General features: G+C 39.6%; 1 protein-coding gene and 1 long non-coding RNA gene across 3 annotated transcripts in view; both read left to right on the top strand.

Annotated features, from left to right (window-relative positions):
- Positions 1-16,990, top strand: part of LOC149503039 (uncharacterized) — a 238,790-nt gene that overhangs the window by 212,996 nt on the left and 8,804 nt on the right. The gene's annotated exons all lie outside the window — the stretch shown is intronic.
- LOC114247480 (uncharacterized) overlaps positions 1-16,990 on the top strand; it is a 77,162-nt gene that overhangs the window by 51,368 nt on the left and 8,804 nt on the right. For both annotated transcript variants that reach the window (XM_089727932.1, XM_089727933.1), the window contains exon 3: positions 6,636-6,729. In XM_089727932.1, coding sequence (XP_089584058.1) covers positions 6,672-6,729 — 58 coding nt within the window. In that variant the 5' untranslated portion in view covers positions 6,636-6,671. The remainder of the gene's footprint in view (positions 1-6,635; positions 6,730-16,990) is intronic.

The following is a 16,990-nucleotide window of genomic DNA, read 5'->3' as shown; positions in this document are numbered from 1 at the left end:
ATTATTTTGTAACGCGAATGTTCACGAATACTCACGCTTGGCAATTGGTTAGTGAAGCAGCTCCAATGCAAATATTTTTGTGGCCAACCAGATAAGCTAATGATTCAACTTTTACTGTCCATGGTCATAATTACTCATAAATTTTTATTGTGTAAATACGAGTTGAATTTGTGATGTACCACGCCTCACCCTTCCACTCGAAAATGATCACGCATTTTGCTCATATCAATAGCTTACAAAGAATTGGAAATTCTTAATGTTCCCTCAATTACGTTCGTCCTTCATGTTAGACAGAAAATCTCCCCGTTCTCAGATTCTACGACCCATCGATAGATTCAATATGCGCCCTTATTATTCCATTAGCGTTCACTTTCCATCCGCACTGAACCAAATCCGCCCTAAAAAAGAAAGAAGCGAAGAAAGAAAATAAAAATAAAAAACAAAACGTAAAAACACGAGAATTAAATAATTCAATTCTCTCGGGGTCGCTTTCTTGAAGATGTCGTGTGAATCGTACCGAAACAGATATGTAAGAAGGTACAATTATTCACGGTTTCGAACACACATGTTTGTTTTTGTTTTCACTTCAGTACCTATGCTGAGTGCGAGTTTTTAACTTCTCGATCGCGTAAAAGTTAACTCAAATTTGTATGCTCATCGTTACTTGTCGAAGGGCTCGACGTAAAATTAACAACCCACAGACACAGCCCACTGAGTTTCTCGCCGGATCTTCTCAGTGGGTCGCGTTTCCGATCCGATGGTAGATTCTGCGAAGCACGGCTCTTGCTAGGGTTCGTGTTAGCAACGTTGCCAGGTTTGAGCCCCGTGAGCTCACCTACTAGTTAAGGTTATGCTGAAATAGCCTCTCAAGGCTGTCAGCTTAGGTAGGAAAAAAAATGAAATTGGAACTGCGCCCCTAGCGGCAAACGTAGGAACCCTGTCACCGTTGTCGCCCTAGACACGTCCTTACGGATCCGACAGATCCAATAACCGTTGCATTAGACGCCTTCAGCTCTAACACTAGGAGCAGCTTTAGGGATTCCGGTAACCATACTCGTCGAACTCGGCAAAGAGTTCGACGTGCAACCTAACCTAAACATCAGCCCGCTGAGTTTCTCGCCGGATCTTCTTAGCGGGTCGTGATTCCGATCCGGTAGTAGATTCATTCGCGAAGCAGCTACTCTTGTTAGGTTTCCTAAAGAGGCGCTCGGGTAGCTGTCAGCAAATTCCACCCCTCCTGGCCGTGCCAGTGCTCGCCCACGTATCCTGGTGAAACTGGAAAGGCCTCTGGAATACCAGTAATCCCTCAATCACAAGCCATGGTGCTGGTAACTACCCGTGCGGACTCACAAGACTTCCTACCAAAGTTCTTAGCCAGTTTATTATCTGTGCAATTGAATTCGATTTGCCAAAGTATTGCTGTTGAGCATTGCTATGATTGCTGTGTTTTTTCTATTCTAGTAAGTAAGGTATCAAATAATTCAAAAAGTACATCACGCGTGAAAACTACACAAAACAAAGTACTTAATAATGTAATTGTTATGTTATTTATTCAAATGTGACTAATTAATACATTGTTTTTGTTAACACGTTGGTTAGTTATTCAGAGAAATATTAACTAATAGAAGGTAATTTACGTTTTATTGCTATTTTACATTAGCAGCTTTGCAATTCTCGAAGTTTCAATTAAATCAAAATGTTTCCTGTGTGTCTCATTAGCCGAAAGAGTGGGAATATGCTTTATCGCACACCAAAACACAATTTGCAATGAATCAGTCAATGGGTGGGTTGATTTGTACAATGGGCGCTCTTATCGCTAAAAGCGGCTTCTTCCAGACAACCGTTTTCACACAGGAAAATTTTGAAAAATTCACATCAAGTACATACATACCTGTACTATGACTAACTATATTCAGATAGATCTATCAAAATGGACATTATCATCAGCCCACAGGCGTCCACTGGACTGGACGTAGACCTCCCCCAAGGTGGTACTTTACAACGATCGATCCCACGCATCGTGAATATCCCATACCTTGAAATATTATCGTAACTAATGAGGATAATACACATGTATACAATAAGTAATTGAAGTCGTTGTGGCCTAAAGGTTAAGACGTTCGGTGCATTCGTATTGAGCGATGCAACGGTGTTCGAATCCCGCAGGCGGGTACAAATTTTTCTAATGAAATACGTAGTCAACAAATGTTCACGGTTGACTTCCACAGTGAAGGAATAACATCATGTAATAAAAATGAAACCCGCAAAATTATAATTTGTGTAATTACTGGTGGTAGGACCTCTTGTGAGTTCGCACGGGTAGGTACTACCGCCCTGCCTATTTCTGCCGTGAAGCAGTAATGTGTTTCGGTTTGAAGGGTGGGACAGCTGTTGTAACTATACTTGAGACCTTAGAACATAATATATCTCAATGTGGGTGGCGCTCCAGAAACCACTTAACACCAGGTGGGCTGTGAACACGTTCATCCATCTAAGCAATAGATTAAAAAAAAGTTAGTGTCTGACATGGAAGTCGTCTTCTTAACCCCAAGAAACAATGCTAAAATAGTGGTATTATTAAAATAATTAGGATAGTTTAGTTTTGATGTTTCGTGAATTCTCGATGGGTATGAGTCAATGACACGGTGTCATCTTAAACAGGGAACAAATTACGCTCAAGCACACTTAAGTAATGTTCCGTACGTATCTCATCAAATTACCGTCGAGACTTTCACGAGTAGTTGGCGCTAAACGAGCGCTTAATGAGCTTTCCGCATCGGAAGCTCCGTGTCCGACAACAAAGCTGGAAGCTTTGGATTTCAATATATCAGTTGAGCAGTGACATTTAGACAGGCGCAATATCGTCTCTTACAAATTATAATGTCATGTCACAACATGTGAACACCCATTTTAACGCTGAGTGGTTGCCCATAGACATTTGAATACACATTTGTACGTAAAATCGGATTCTGCTCAACGTTGATCCAAATAATCGAACTGGAAAGCATAAGCATATTGTCTTTCTTTTGTTTTTTTATTTTTTTATTATTATTATTATTAGTATTGTTACATCCCTGTTGATATATTAATGTAATGCATGCTGTGATTGCCTCTAATTAGAGTTGCAAAAATGAGTGTGAATTAAAAGTCTTTATTCGAGTTTTAATCGTGTATTGTATCAGGAATTCCCCATTACTATTTGGTGGGTGGCGATTTTAAGTTGATGGTGTTCATAGATAGCGTTCGATATCATGTCGATCGTCGATATATAACGGTAGGCGGCGGCTTGGCTCTGCCCCTGGCATTGCTGAAGTCTATGGGCGACGGTAACCACTCTTCATCAGGTGGGCCGTATACTCGTCAGCCTAAAACGGCAATAAAAAAAACATAAAATTCAAATGATATCTATGAAAACGTTACCGTAGTGTGTAATTTCGAATCGGTTGCTTCATGATTGTGATGAAGATCGTGAACTAAATGAAAAAAAAAACAAGCATATTTCATCATAAATATTAATGAAGAGTAGTCGAAAGGCGAGCGATTCAAATTACTCGCCCCGTGAAGAGTGACAGGTCGCCTCGACTTGCCACAAGCCATAAACTTAACGCGATTTATTAACTTAAAAAAAACTGTCCTATAAAGTCTCGGTGAAAACAATAATTTAGAAAATAAGGAAGTTTTAAAATGTAGTACCTACTAGATAGAGAGTTTTCCTCCAAACCGACTTGTCCTCGTGGGCGCTAAAGGCCACAACCTTCCAACGGTTCACAGGTTGCATTGTACTTTGTCGATTGGCAAACAGATCTATAGAAAATAAGTAAAATTCAAATAAGAGACTAGATTAAGGTTTATATTAAATTTTAGTCTTCTATATGTTTATATATTATATTTAGTATATTATAGCTTTAAACGAGCAATTCTTGTATAATCTGAATCTTGGAAACGGCTCCAACGGTTTTAAAAAAATTTAGTAAACAGGGTATTTCGGGGGCGATAAATCGATCTAGCTACGATTTATTTTCAGTCTAGTTATACTTAATCATATAATTGTAATATGGATCTGAATAAAAGGCTATTCATTCATTCATTCACTAGATAGAGAACCCAATATACTGAAGAGTAACATTAATTTTCTTATTCGCCATATATAAAAACTATGCAGAAATTATTTTTTCGGCAAAGAATTACAGTGCCCTCCCCGACCCCTACCAAAAAACTAAAGCTTAAAGCACAACTTTAGTAATCAGTTTAAATTGTTATATATTCGGATGACCTTACAGCGTGGTTACAGGAGGATATTGACAACAATGCAAACACCGTCACCCGACTTGAGACATGAGTTATAAGTCTCAGTTTTACAAGACAACGGCTGCCCCACTCTTCAAACCGAAACGCATTCTGCTTGACGGCAGAAATAGGCAGAGTATTTCTATCGTGAAGCAGACATTTGTGTCCCAAGCGTGCGTGCGTGTGGTACCTACCCGCAAGAGCTCACAAGATACCCTACTACATAACAGCTTGCACCCTTAGTCCGAGATATCTTTAACAACCGGCATTGCGAAAAAGCCTTACCGCGCCACACTAAGATATCCTATTTTTAAAACTAACTGCCTAGCGTCAAGGTGGATTGCAGTATGCACTATCTCCTGTCTACGGACTCTGGAAAACTGACTGCCTAACGTCAAAGTGGGTGGCAGTATTCACGACGTTGTCTATGAACTCCGGTAACCACACCAAGTGACTCGAGTTCGCCTAAATTAATTTATGAATCTTAATAACAATAAATAAAATGAATAGGACTAAGCGTAAGTTCGTAAATTAAAGCACCCGTCAGTTCTAATGAGACAGTGTCGAGAGGATTACCAATATCTTTTGTCAGCGGCTTCACGGCCCCGCGTTTACATCACCCTCGTCTAGTGTCGTTCGGCTTAAGATATTACGCTAAGGTATTGTTTAATATCGGCGTCTTCTGTTTGGTTGGCTGCGGAATTTATTCGCACGTATTTCGACTACATTGAGTTTAATATTCTGCGTTTCGCTGCTTACGAACTGTACGAAGTTCAATCGTCTGTCTCATATTCTCCGCGCTCATATTCTGTCATATGCTTATGATCTATCTATAGTCAATATTGTTTAATTTACCTACGCTACTGAATTGTTGCCGAAAGCGCCTTTAGATACCTTGTTTGGCGGTAATCTAAGATCTTCCTCAAAGCCGGTGAATTTGTTCGGTAGATCGACGATCCCAATGTTATTGTTCGGTGCTTGCGTATAGTCAAGCTTATCTTGAAAATGTCTTTAGCGAGATTCAGGCAGCTGTCAAATATATATATATTTTTATTTATTGCTTAGATGGATGGGCTAGCTCACAGCCCACCTGATGTTAAGTGGTTACTGGAGCCCATAGACATCAACAACGTAAACGCGCCACCCACCTTGATATATAAGTTCTGAGGTCTCAGTATATTACAACGGCTACCCCACCCTTCGAACCGAAACGTATTACTGCTTCACGGCGGAAATAGGCGGAGTGGTGGTACCTACCCGTGCGGACTCCCAAGAGGTCCTACCACCAGTTATTACGCAAATTATAATTTTGCGGGTTTGATTTTTATTACACGATGTTATTCCTTCACCGTGGAAGTCAATCGTGAACATTTGTTAAGTACGTATCTCATTAGAAAAATTGGTACCCGTCTGCGGGATTCGAACACCGGTGCATCGCTACATACGAATGCACCGGACGTTTTATCCTTTAGGCCACGACGACTTCAACATATCTTGTGTTCTATGATGGCTACCTGCTACACTGTCCATATCGGGTAAAGTGACGCATACGCCATAACCTACAATATGGGATCCATGTTCTAGTCCCAAGTACACAGGCTATGGGGAAGAGATAGATATTCATTCAAATGTAAACCGCAACATAAAAACTTAGATGATTGGACTAATTTTGGCTTGCATAATAAGAGTTAACGATTTAAAAAAAGCCTCTTCTCCCGTTTTTACACGGTCACGACACGGTCATAGAGGTCTTGTGTGTGTGCACTTTCTGATGCCTTTCATATGCCACGGTGACCTTACGAAGCATCCTATAAAAACCGTGATCGATTGCGAGCGATCAAAATGATTTCATCATTAAAGTTCAGTCTATTTTTGTCGGCTTTCCCATATTTGTGTCGGCCGCGATTAACAAATCTACATGAGCATATATTTTTTACCCGGAACCCCTATGTCTGACTGACGTTTTGCAACTCTAAAATGAGGCCCTACTAGTTTTTTTATTAATATAATTCACTGCTACCCTTCGGTCTCATAATCATTCTCCTGCCCTTCTCCCAGTCATCTGGGGTTGGCACAACATGTTTTCTCCTTCCATACTCCTCTATCATATACCATTTCTTCGCTCACTACCCTCTTACAAATATCGTCTTTCACGCAATCCATCCTCTTACCACTTAGGTCTACCTCTTTCTCTATAGCCTTCCACATTCATAGATAACACTCTCTTACCAACCTCATTGTCATTTAGTCTGATCACATGTCCATACCATCCCACTCTTCGGTCTTTAAAATATATCATACCAGCCAACAAACAAACTTGAGATTTTAATTTATAATTTTCGTTACAGACCGGCGGTAAACCCAGAAGCCGTCACGCTGCCATCATGACGCTACACTGGTGGATGCACTGGTTCTGGGTGACGATGCTGCTGATTCTCCTTGGTAGGTTCTGACATTGATTTTGTACACTTACCTGTTTAAATCCGTTAGGATAACCACTGCAGTAGTAATAATACTATGTACGTCGTGGTAAATTTACTGAACTTACATTAATTTAAATTTATTTCTACCTGATAATTTTGTTCGCAAATGACCTATCATTTTCATTGGTCTAGATCAGGGGTTCCTAGCCTTTTTTGTCTACTGCTCACTTTGAGGATAAACTGTTTTTAGCGCCCTCATTTTTTCACCTACTTAAAAACCACTATAGCGAAAACTCAGTCGGTGTCGAAGAGTTCTCCTAGATAAAATAAAAAATCGCCTCCCAAGCCTCTACCACAACGCCTCCATATTTTTTTGGGTCGCTTACCGCCCCCTTTAGGCCTGCAGCGCCAGCAAGGGGCGTTATCGCTCACTTTGGAAAAGACTGGTCTAGATGCAGACAAATACATAGTCAACCAGTTATTAAGTGGTCGCCGAAGCCCAAGGACACATCTTGAATGCCGCCATGCACTGAACTGAACTGAAAAAAAGCAACAAAAAATACGCCCTACCGATGACCGGTCAACTGGCAAGGTTTTAGAATTGACTAATAAGATATCGGTCTATGGTCTGATTTTATCGTAAGATCCTAGTAATATCAGACAGCGGCTTGCTGTTATTGAGATACGTAAAACATGAAATTAGTAGATACTTAAATCATATGATATAATCGAATACGCAATGATATGGAATACTATTTTTTATGCACTATTTGGCATGTAAACAAGCTCACGGCCCACCTGGCATGTTAAGTGGTCAGCAGAGTCGATTTTTTTTTCTCGACCTTTTTGGTGGTAGACTAAATGCCTATTCTAACTTCGCGCGGACGGGTGGGTGAGCCCACAGGCTCAACATGAGAGAATTGCTAACATTAAACCTAGCAAGAGCAGTGCTTCTCAAAACCTGCCACCGAATCGGAATTGCGAGACTCCCTGAGAAGATCGTAGAGCCGATAGACATCACAACTTGAATACCCGTCACATACCTTGCCATTGCTCTATGTCTTAATTCTATACATAGAATATACAAAAGTAATATACTCTTTGCGCGTTTAATTTTTTACAAAATTTTTTATGCGTTGATCGTAGAAGTCATTCATAATAATGAGTTAAGTACGTTTTTTTTTTTAAATGTACCACCCGCGGAGTGCGGTCAATGATCAGTCACAACAAAATACTATTACTACTAAAATTAACTGTTACTAATTAATTGTGACTACTGAATTGTAACTTTAGTATACTTCTAAAGTAAATAAAATACATAAAATAAAGTTTAAATATTAAGGTTAAAATATCCATCGCTGCTAAGTTATCAAAAGATCAAAGAATCACCTTTAATGTAGGGTATTTTAATACCCTTTTATGTAGAGTAAATTTCCTTTTCCAGAGAGTGTCATCAGTACCCGCAGTTCATTATAAACGAGAAGCAAGTAGGTGTTGCCGTAAAGTTATACAGCCAACGCGCTCTGTATTATTATAATTGTGCTCAAAGGAGTTTGGCGTTGCCGTTCACAAGACCTTTTTGTCCGATCGGATAAAAATTAAAAAAAAAACGATTCATATCCATAATCTGCTTATAAACGTGTTCTAATATTTGAAATATGTATCGTGACGATTTATAAAAGTTATAGCTACGACAACAGTTATAATATCTATATTTTTCTAAAATGTTACATGGATTTTTTCAATATTATTCAATAAAACCTTTTATTGACATAAGCTACCAATTTAAAACAATAATTCAACTCGGTCCAGCTGTCCTCAATCGACGTGCTAACTAACGAACATTAAAGCTTTTTATTTACATAAATAGGTAAAGGATTATCAGATGATTTTACTGAAGCGTTTGACGGAAGTAGGACACGCTCAGGTACAATCAAAAGCCCTTCTGATTGAGCCCTTGCTCGCCCACATATCCTGATGAAACTGGAAAGGCCACCGGGCCTGACCAGTAATCCTTCAATCATAAAATAGGTAGAATTAAAACAAGAAGCACAACCGCGGCTTTTCCAATATTATAATGAACTAAACGTCATAATGACGCACGGAAGTCTGTTTTTAGTATTATTTAGTCTCTTTGGACGTCATGATAATCGCCTTATCTTTGCCGCCGCTGATTACTCCCCGAAGCCTGATCACGCAGGAGCAAGTCACCGTCGTCGCCCTAGACATGTCCTTACGGATCCATCAGATCCAATAACTCTTACATGAGGAACCCCGGTAACCGTACTCGTCGAACTCGACAAAGAAGTCGTCGTGCAACCTAACCCATGCATCAGCCCACTGAGTTTCTCGCCGGATCTTCTCAGTGGGTCGCGATTCCGATCCGGTAGTAGATTCATTCGCGAAGCAATTGCTCTTGAGTTGTTAGGTCTCCTTCGGAGGCGCTCGGGCAGTTGTTAGCAAACCCCACCCCTCCTGGCTGAGCCTTTGCTCGCCCACCTGTCCTGGTGAAGCTGGAAAGGCCTCCGGGCCACCAGTAATCTTTCAATCATAAAAAAAAGTCTCTTTGGAATATTCGAGCCACAAACAAAATAACATTTACTTTACGATTTTGATTCTACAATTCCGAAAATTTTGAATTATACACACAGTTTTAATGATCGATTAAGATTTTGTGTGTCAATTCGATTCATGTAGCAAGTACCGTATTCATTTACGACAGTAAACAAAATCTTAGTACTTAATCATATTGACACATCCGCAATCACATCCGCTTTTTGTGTACTGATTGTTAAGTGGACGAGAACGTCATTCCTGTATTCCCATATTGCCAGAAGCATACGGACGAAGTCGTGTGTGGGTGTGATATTTATTTTGGACCGGGTTTCGTGACGTAATAAATAATGTTGAATAATATTAGGTTTGTTCATTATAATACTTGGAGACCTTAATGGAAGTTCTCTTCTTTATATCGTCAAGATATTTTTTACCTAAATTCCCACTACAATACTGTCGAGTATTAGACAACGGATAGCGATCACATTTGTTGTCTATGGACTCTCGCAACATCTCTACATCAGACGGGTCACCTTTTTTTTTTTCCTACCTTAGCTGGTAGCCTAGAAAGGCTATTCCAGCGTAACCGTAACTAGTAGGTGAGCTCACGGGGCTCAAAGCTGACGACGATGCTAACATGTCCCCTAGCAAGAGCCGTGCTTCGCAGAATCTACCACCGGATCGGAAACGCGACCCACTGAGAAGATCCGGCGAGAAACTCAGTGGGCTGTGTCTGAGAGTTAATTTACTCGTCGAGCCCTTCGTCGCAAGCGACGGGTTCGACGAGAACGGTGACCGGTGCTTGAAGTACCTAGAAGTACCGTTAGTGGATCGGGAGGATCCGAGATGACGTGTTTTGGGCGACGTCGACTGCTTTCCATTCTGTCCGCAGGATCGGGAATGTAGTTACCGGCGGCCACGATGAGAGGGTTCTCGTGTCGTGCCACTTTATCGAAGTGGCGCATCGATGCCGACTGTAAATACTTACTGATGGACTCTTAAGTCCAGGTCGTCATCAAGATACAGTAGGCCAGCTGTATGGTCACTCAAGAATCTCTATGGTAACTATACTTGAGACCTTAGAACTCTTATATGTCAAGGTGGGTGGCACATTCACGTTGTAGATGTCTACGGGCTTCAGTAACCACTTAACACCAGGTGGGCTGTAAGCTCGTCCACCTATCTAGGCAATAAAAAAATATATATTATTAGAGCCAGACCAAATTTCAAGCATAAAGTAATTTGATGTTATAACCTTTGAAACATGATATTTTCTCTGTAATTTGTTGATTACGAAGCTGCGTCGCTGAAAAAGTTCTCAATTATTTGGTTGACGTCAAACGCTCTCATAAGCTACTAATTTGTTTCATACTTCAAAAGCTTATGAAATATGTTATTTTCTTCGGTATTTGCTGGTATACATCATTAAAAATGTTTTTATGGTTTATTCTGCCGCTTATTACTTTAACTTTATTAATTCCGAATATTTAACCGTTTTTACTTTTTGTCGTCACGGTGGCGATTAAGGAGTTTTTCATGGATATTCGAACTACCGTCTATTTTACTATTTTAAAACTGTTCATTCAATATGCTTATGCTATAATTGGCATATCCTAAGTACAATATTCATGTTGTATGCAAAACCAGCTTTTAGACCCACACCTAAATTGGCTACAATTTTATCAGTAAGTAACTTCTAATATACAACAGGAACATTAGAGCCAGCTCCACTGTGATTAGTATTCGTTTGAAGTGACGAAGTCTGAGAACTGAAAGCTTTTCTCGTTCCTAATGTGCTTTACATGCTGAAGTTCTGCATACCTTGCTTATCACAAAACTCTCTGTCACAAGACAAACTAACGCCAGACAGCCAATTGGGCCAGGTGATGATAGTATTCATTGCCGTAATTAGCAAAGAACATATTAGATTGGATCTAGCAACGACCCGTGCTATTATATAAACATTTCGATAACCCAAGGACGCGGTAAAAAAGGGGTAAAAAATAGTAGGTCATTTTTTACTCCTGAATTTGAACAACTCTAGATAGATTACAATATTATTTTATTATCTAATTCCCGTAACAGTAGCTTACCTTTAAATTTGCAACATAAAATTGGATGGTGAAATCCTTGCAAAATGCCCTGCTAACTAATACGGAAGTATACGTTACCAAGCTAAATTGGAACAGCAGACTAAAAGGACTTTTAGCTTCGCTTCAGTAAAGCAGTTTGCGTTTAATTAATGACGTTGAGAAGTCAATCCATTCACTGCGTGAATGTTCAGGGGCCTAACTCTTTGACGCTCCAGACTAGAATGGGATTTCAGACCAATTATTATAACTTGTTCAGCCACATACCCTGTCAATTGAAGCATCATATTCCAAGTGTTCTTCAATGTGGAATTTAATATAAAGACCACTAATAATAAGGCCCATAAAATCCCTATCGAACCGGACGTTGAAGAATACCCTCAAAAATCATGAATATCACATACTTATTCTATAATATGACACATATGGCAGTGCCCCTCCAATCGTATTTCTCACGTCTGAGGATCGTAACCACTTCCATCCATGACTCTCGCGATATTGCGCCATCTCTTTCTGTTTTCAAATATTCTTCAATTGACAATATGGGTAAAACAAGAGGTTGGACGGCGAAAGTGATCGTATCCGACGAACATTCCAGAACGAACTCTGGTCGTTAGTGCACGACAACTATCCCCCGTGATATAAAATAGAACGAACAATACGTAAAATAACATGGATACTACAAATAATATCAAACAAGATTTCGTCTGTTACGTTGAATTTAATGAAAACTGACTCAAAATGTTTCCAGTCTGGCGCGTTTCAAGTAATTTACGAGTGCGCACATAATTATCGTGGTCACGTATATGCTTCTTTTGTTCTACTCTGAGAATAGCGATTCGAGACATTTACGTACACACAAAAACAAAAATACGATAAATAGGAGGCATTTGGGCAGTTGGGTAGTGAGTACTAGGTACTGGTATTTCCTGAACTAACAGTAATAAAAAACGCAATCGAAATTAAATTTTGTGTTCCGATCTTTGGACTGCACGCAATGTATAAGTCATATAGCCTGTGGGGTCAATGACCTTGTGTGTGGCGCGAGGCAACTGTCAATCGTCTTTCCATTACACGATGCACGCAATTTGAACTATTTATATAACTTTGGAATGAAATTGTGTTTTATTATTATTATATTAAAGTAGTAATTTATAGTTATTTAGGTTCCGAAATTGTGAAAAATCAGTTGATGTTCGGGATCGATAGCATCGCGAGATTGACGTGGTAACGTAGTGACGCGATAGTGACTTGTAGATTCGTCCTGGAGGTGAATCATTTGACATTGCGAGTCTTTTCGATTTTGAATTATCACGTTGCTAGAACAAGGTTTTATGTATACCTGAATTAATGAACATTATTTGCTAATTGTGTTGATGATATACATTATAGCAACGTCCGCATATTTAAGAGTCTTCTTACACTGTAACTCCTCAATCTCATAGACTTTCTATCTTAGATAACGGCAAAGTTGATGAGCCGCGAGAGGAGGAAATAAAGCAATTCACCGCTGATGCCATATCAGTGTGCTTAATGCGAGTTTTTTACGTTCTCGATCGCGTAAAAGTTAACTGAAATTTGTATGAAGTTGGAACAGCGCCCCTAGCGGCAAATATAGCCACACTGATGTATTTCTGTATCAACTAATGCAATTAGCGATCTAAAGCCGATACATGCGTACGTACTTAACTTAATTGCATTACTCCGGTTTCTATAGCGCGATTTTATTACGGTCTTTCTCGAAATAGAACTGAAAATGCTTTAAATTGAAGGCCAATAGAATACAAAGAGTGTAAAAGAAATGACGATTATTAGTGTTTTGTTTTCACCACAATTGTATCTTTTCAACAATACGGACAAGACTGTTATTTGCGATGAAAAAAAAAATTTATATAATCATAAGCGGTCATCACGTTGGTTAAACCCTGGTTCAGCATCTTGGCAATGGCCCGAACGAAAACAAACTCCTAAAAACCATGGTCACTATTTACTGTACCTAGTCAGGTCATAAATTCTGTCACATGTTTAATGTAAAATAATTGAAACAAGTTTATTCATTATGTAGCCATTCATATACCAAAATGAACTTAACAAAACCATAGATTCTTATGACACTAAAGTTTATTCAAAATGACCTCCGTGATTTTGAATACAGGCCTTCAATCTGCGCGGCCAGTCGTCTATCGCAGCACGAACGAGGTCCATGTCAATATCGGCGGCTGCCTTAATCAAGGATGTCTTGGGTGACTCCAAATTGGGATGAGGCTTTGAGCACGCCTTTTCCTCCAAGTGTTGCCATATCTTGTAATCTAACGGATTCAAATCTGGACTGGAGGAGGGCCAGTCTTCGTGCCGGATGAAGTCGATTTCACGTGCCGCCAGCCAGTCTTGTGTGCTCTTCGCTCTATGAGCGGGCGCCGAATCTTGTTGGAATACCCAGTGCCTGTTATTGAACATGGTATGAGAAACAGGTTCCACAAGGTTCGTCAGGACTGTATTTTGATACACAACTGCATTCGTTTTTACACCTTTCTCACAAAAATGTACCTCTGTTAAGCCCCAATAAGAAACTCCCAACCATACCATGAGCGAGAATGGAAAATGACCTCGTTGGACACGGGGAATACGGTTGCTCGCTTCTTCACTACTGTGTGCGTACACCTTATCATTTTGTTTGTTGTAGCTCTCTTCTACGGTAAAAAATTTTTCATCCGAAAAAAGATTTTCCCGATATTTTTTTCCCGCGTACCGCTTCAACAAAGTGCAGCATCCCTCTAGTCTCAGGTCCATTAGACGAGCATTCAAACGATGTCCTGTTTTTCTTCGATATGCCCGAAGCCCTAAATCTTCATTTAACACCCTTTTCACCGTGGTTCTGCTTAACCCCATCTGAAGGGCCAACAGTTTCTGCTTACGTTTGGGATTTCTTTGAATTCGCGCCTTCACAGCTTTTATCACTGCTGGAGTCCTAACAGACCGAGGGCGACCACTTCTTGACCTGTCATCTACACTAGAGTCTTCATTGTATCGTTTGATGGTACGATAAACGAATCTTTTGGTTATATTCAAAATTTTCAGTATGTTAAAAATTTGAATTGGCGCGTAACCGCAACGATGCAACGCAATAACTGTACCACGGTCTTCTTTAAGCGTCCACTCCATATTAAAAAATGAGTAAAATTCTAAAAGTATACATTTTTATTTTCATGAACAATTCGAAATTCGAATTCAATAAACTTTTTTGTGGCCAGCATCCTAAAAGAAAAGTTTTTACTGTGTGACAATACTTATGACCTGACTAGGTATAATTATGCCGGCATAAAGAAGTTTCCAAGGCAGCTGACAATGACTGGATGCGTAGAACCGAAGATCGGGTTCAGTGGCGAGCTTTAGAGGAGGCCTATGTCCAGCAGTGGACTGCCGCAGGCTGATGATGAAAGAAGTTTCCTTTTGTACATACACGACGACCTTTTAAACATTTCTTGATTATTGTTTGGAGATGTGAGCAGATATTTATTTGCTCGACACTTGATTGAACCCTATCGTCTCTGAACACCAATCGCATTAATTTCGAATGATCAGCTAGCTACATGCAATACGCCTGACTTCACTCGAACTCCTAATATACGCTAAAGAAATATATTCTAATCATCTACATAATATGAATGTATTCGTTTACGGGCTTGTTCGTGAATTTTTGCGCTTTTTATCCGATTACGTTGAAACTTTCTAACACTGTCGTTAGGATTTCAGGGAAGAATTAGACATAGTGTCGTCTTCTTATCTATTAATGACAGCGAGGCTTGCTTAAATTGTATGGGCCAATTATAATATTAACCGTGTACAATGAAATGTATTCTGACATCATTTACTCGTATGAATCACCGCGAGACTGAGTAATATGAGAACTTCCGTAAATGACTTTCCTAATTGATTTTTTTAAATTCTTTTTTTCCTAATTTTAAACTGCATCTCTATCCAAAATGAGTTTTAAATATCATTTAAGTTTAACTATATGGGTCCTGTTATATATAGTCTTTTTATGTTTAAATATCAAGTTAGTCGTGGCCGCTTATTGCTTCTGCCGCGACATGATTATTTTTAATTTGAAGGTGACCATTACACAATTAAGAAGTCGTGTTTTTTTTATTTCCTACCGATTCGTTGGTAGTCTAGGCTATTCCAACTACGCGCGGACACTAGTTCAGTAGTCGTCGTGGCCTAACGGATAAGACGTCCGGTGCATTCGTGTTGAAGCGATGCACCGGTGTTCGAATCCCGCAGGCGGGTACCAATTTTTCAAATGAAATACGTACTCAACAAATGTTCACGATTGACTTCCACAATGAAGGAATAACATCGTGTAATAAAAATGAAACCCGCAAAAATTATAATTTGCGTAATTACTGGTGGTAGGACCTCTTGTGAGTCCGCGCGGGTGGGTACCACCACCCCGCCTATTTCTGCCGTGAAGCAGTAATGCGTTTCGGTTTGAAGGGTGTGGCAGCCGTTGTAACTATACTTGAGACCTTAGAACTTGTATCTCAAGGTGGGTGGCGCATTTACGTTGTGGATGTCTATGGGCTCCAGTAACCACTTAACACCAGGTGGGCTGTGAGCTCGTCCACCCATCTAAGAATCGGTTTTTTTTTATAACGCCATTATGGTTAATTGCCTTCAATTAAGAAAAATAGTATTATTATTCGCCAATAGATGTCGGGAAGAGTTGATTATTGAAAACACGAATAAAACAACATTTTCTGAAAATAAATCGTAGCTAGATCGATTTATCGCCCCCGAAATCCCCTGTATACTAAATTTTATGAAAATCGTTGGAGCCGTTTCCGAGACTTAGAATATATATACAAGAATTGCTCGTTTAAAGGTATAATATAAGATAAGATAGAAAGGACATAGATATCAATAAAATAAAAAGACAAAAACTACACACGAATACGCTGAAAATGATTTTCACAACAAGTAGGTCCCGTATTACTCTTCCACTGTTGGGAACGGCGCTGGTCGTCGTGCGTCGGGTGCAAACGACCTCGTAAAAGCCGACACGATTACAGCTCGAGGCTCCTTCGATTCAATCACGTTTTATTCGGGTAGGAAGCTAAGACGGTTACTCTTATATCATTAGCTGCGTAAATTGACTGTTGTAAGTTGGAAACAAAGCGAGCACTAGACAGAATGAGGGCATCGTGAAACGATTTCTTACTTCGATTCAAAAACAAACAGTTTCAGCTTTGCAAAATCTAAGCCAGCATTAAATTTGTAGTTATTACAAATGTAGTACTTCTCAAAAATAATTAAATACATGTCATTGTTCTGAGATAGCCAACAACGCTCATAATAAAAACCACGGTCTTTGCCATGATTTTTCCTGGAGGTAAACAATCTAAAAGTTTATTATTTATGTTGATGTTAATTTATGTGATCGTTATTGTTCGAGCGGAATGGTTTATTTAATTAGGCCCGCATAGGTTTATGTTCAAATGATATGAGACGCCCATTTCGGGCGCGAAGCAAAACCGCGTTCTTTCTCGAAACACGGGACAACAAAGCACAGTAATGCAATATAATTGAGACTACAACCTTTAGTCTCAAGGTGGTTGGCGGTATTCGCGTTGT

Source organism: Bombyx mandarina, chromosome 05 (genome assembly GCF_030267445.1).
Source record: "Bombyx mandarina strain Sakado chromosome 05, ASM3026744v2".
In the NCBI taxonomy this organism is placed as follows: Eukaryota; Metazoa; Arthropoda; class Insecta; order Lepidoptera; family Bombycidae; genus Bombyx; species Bombyx mandarina.
The sequence above is the reverse complement of the archived record's forward strand: the minus strand, read 5'-3'. Positions and strand labels throughout refer to the sequence as shown.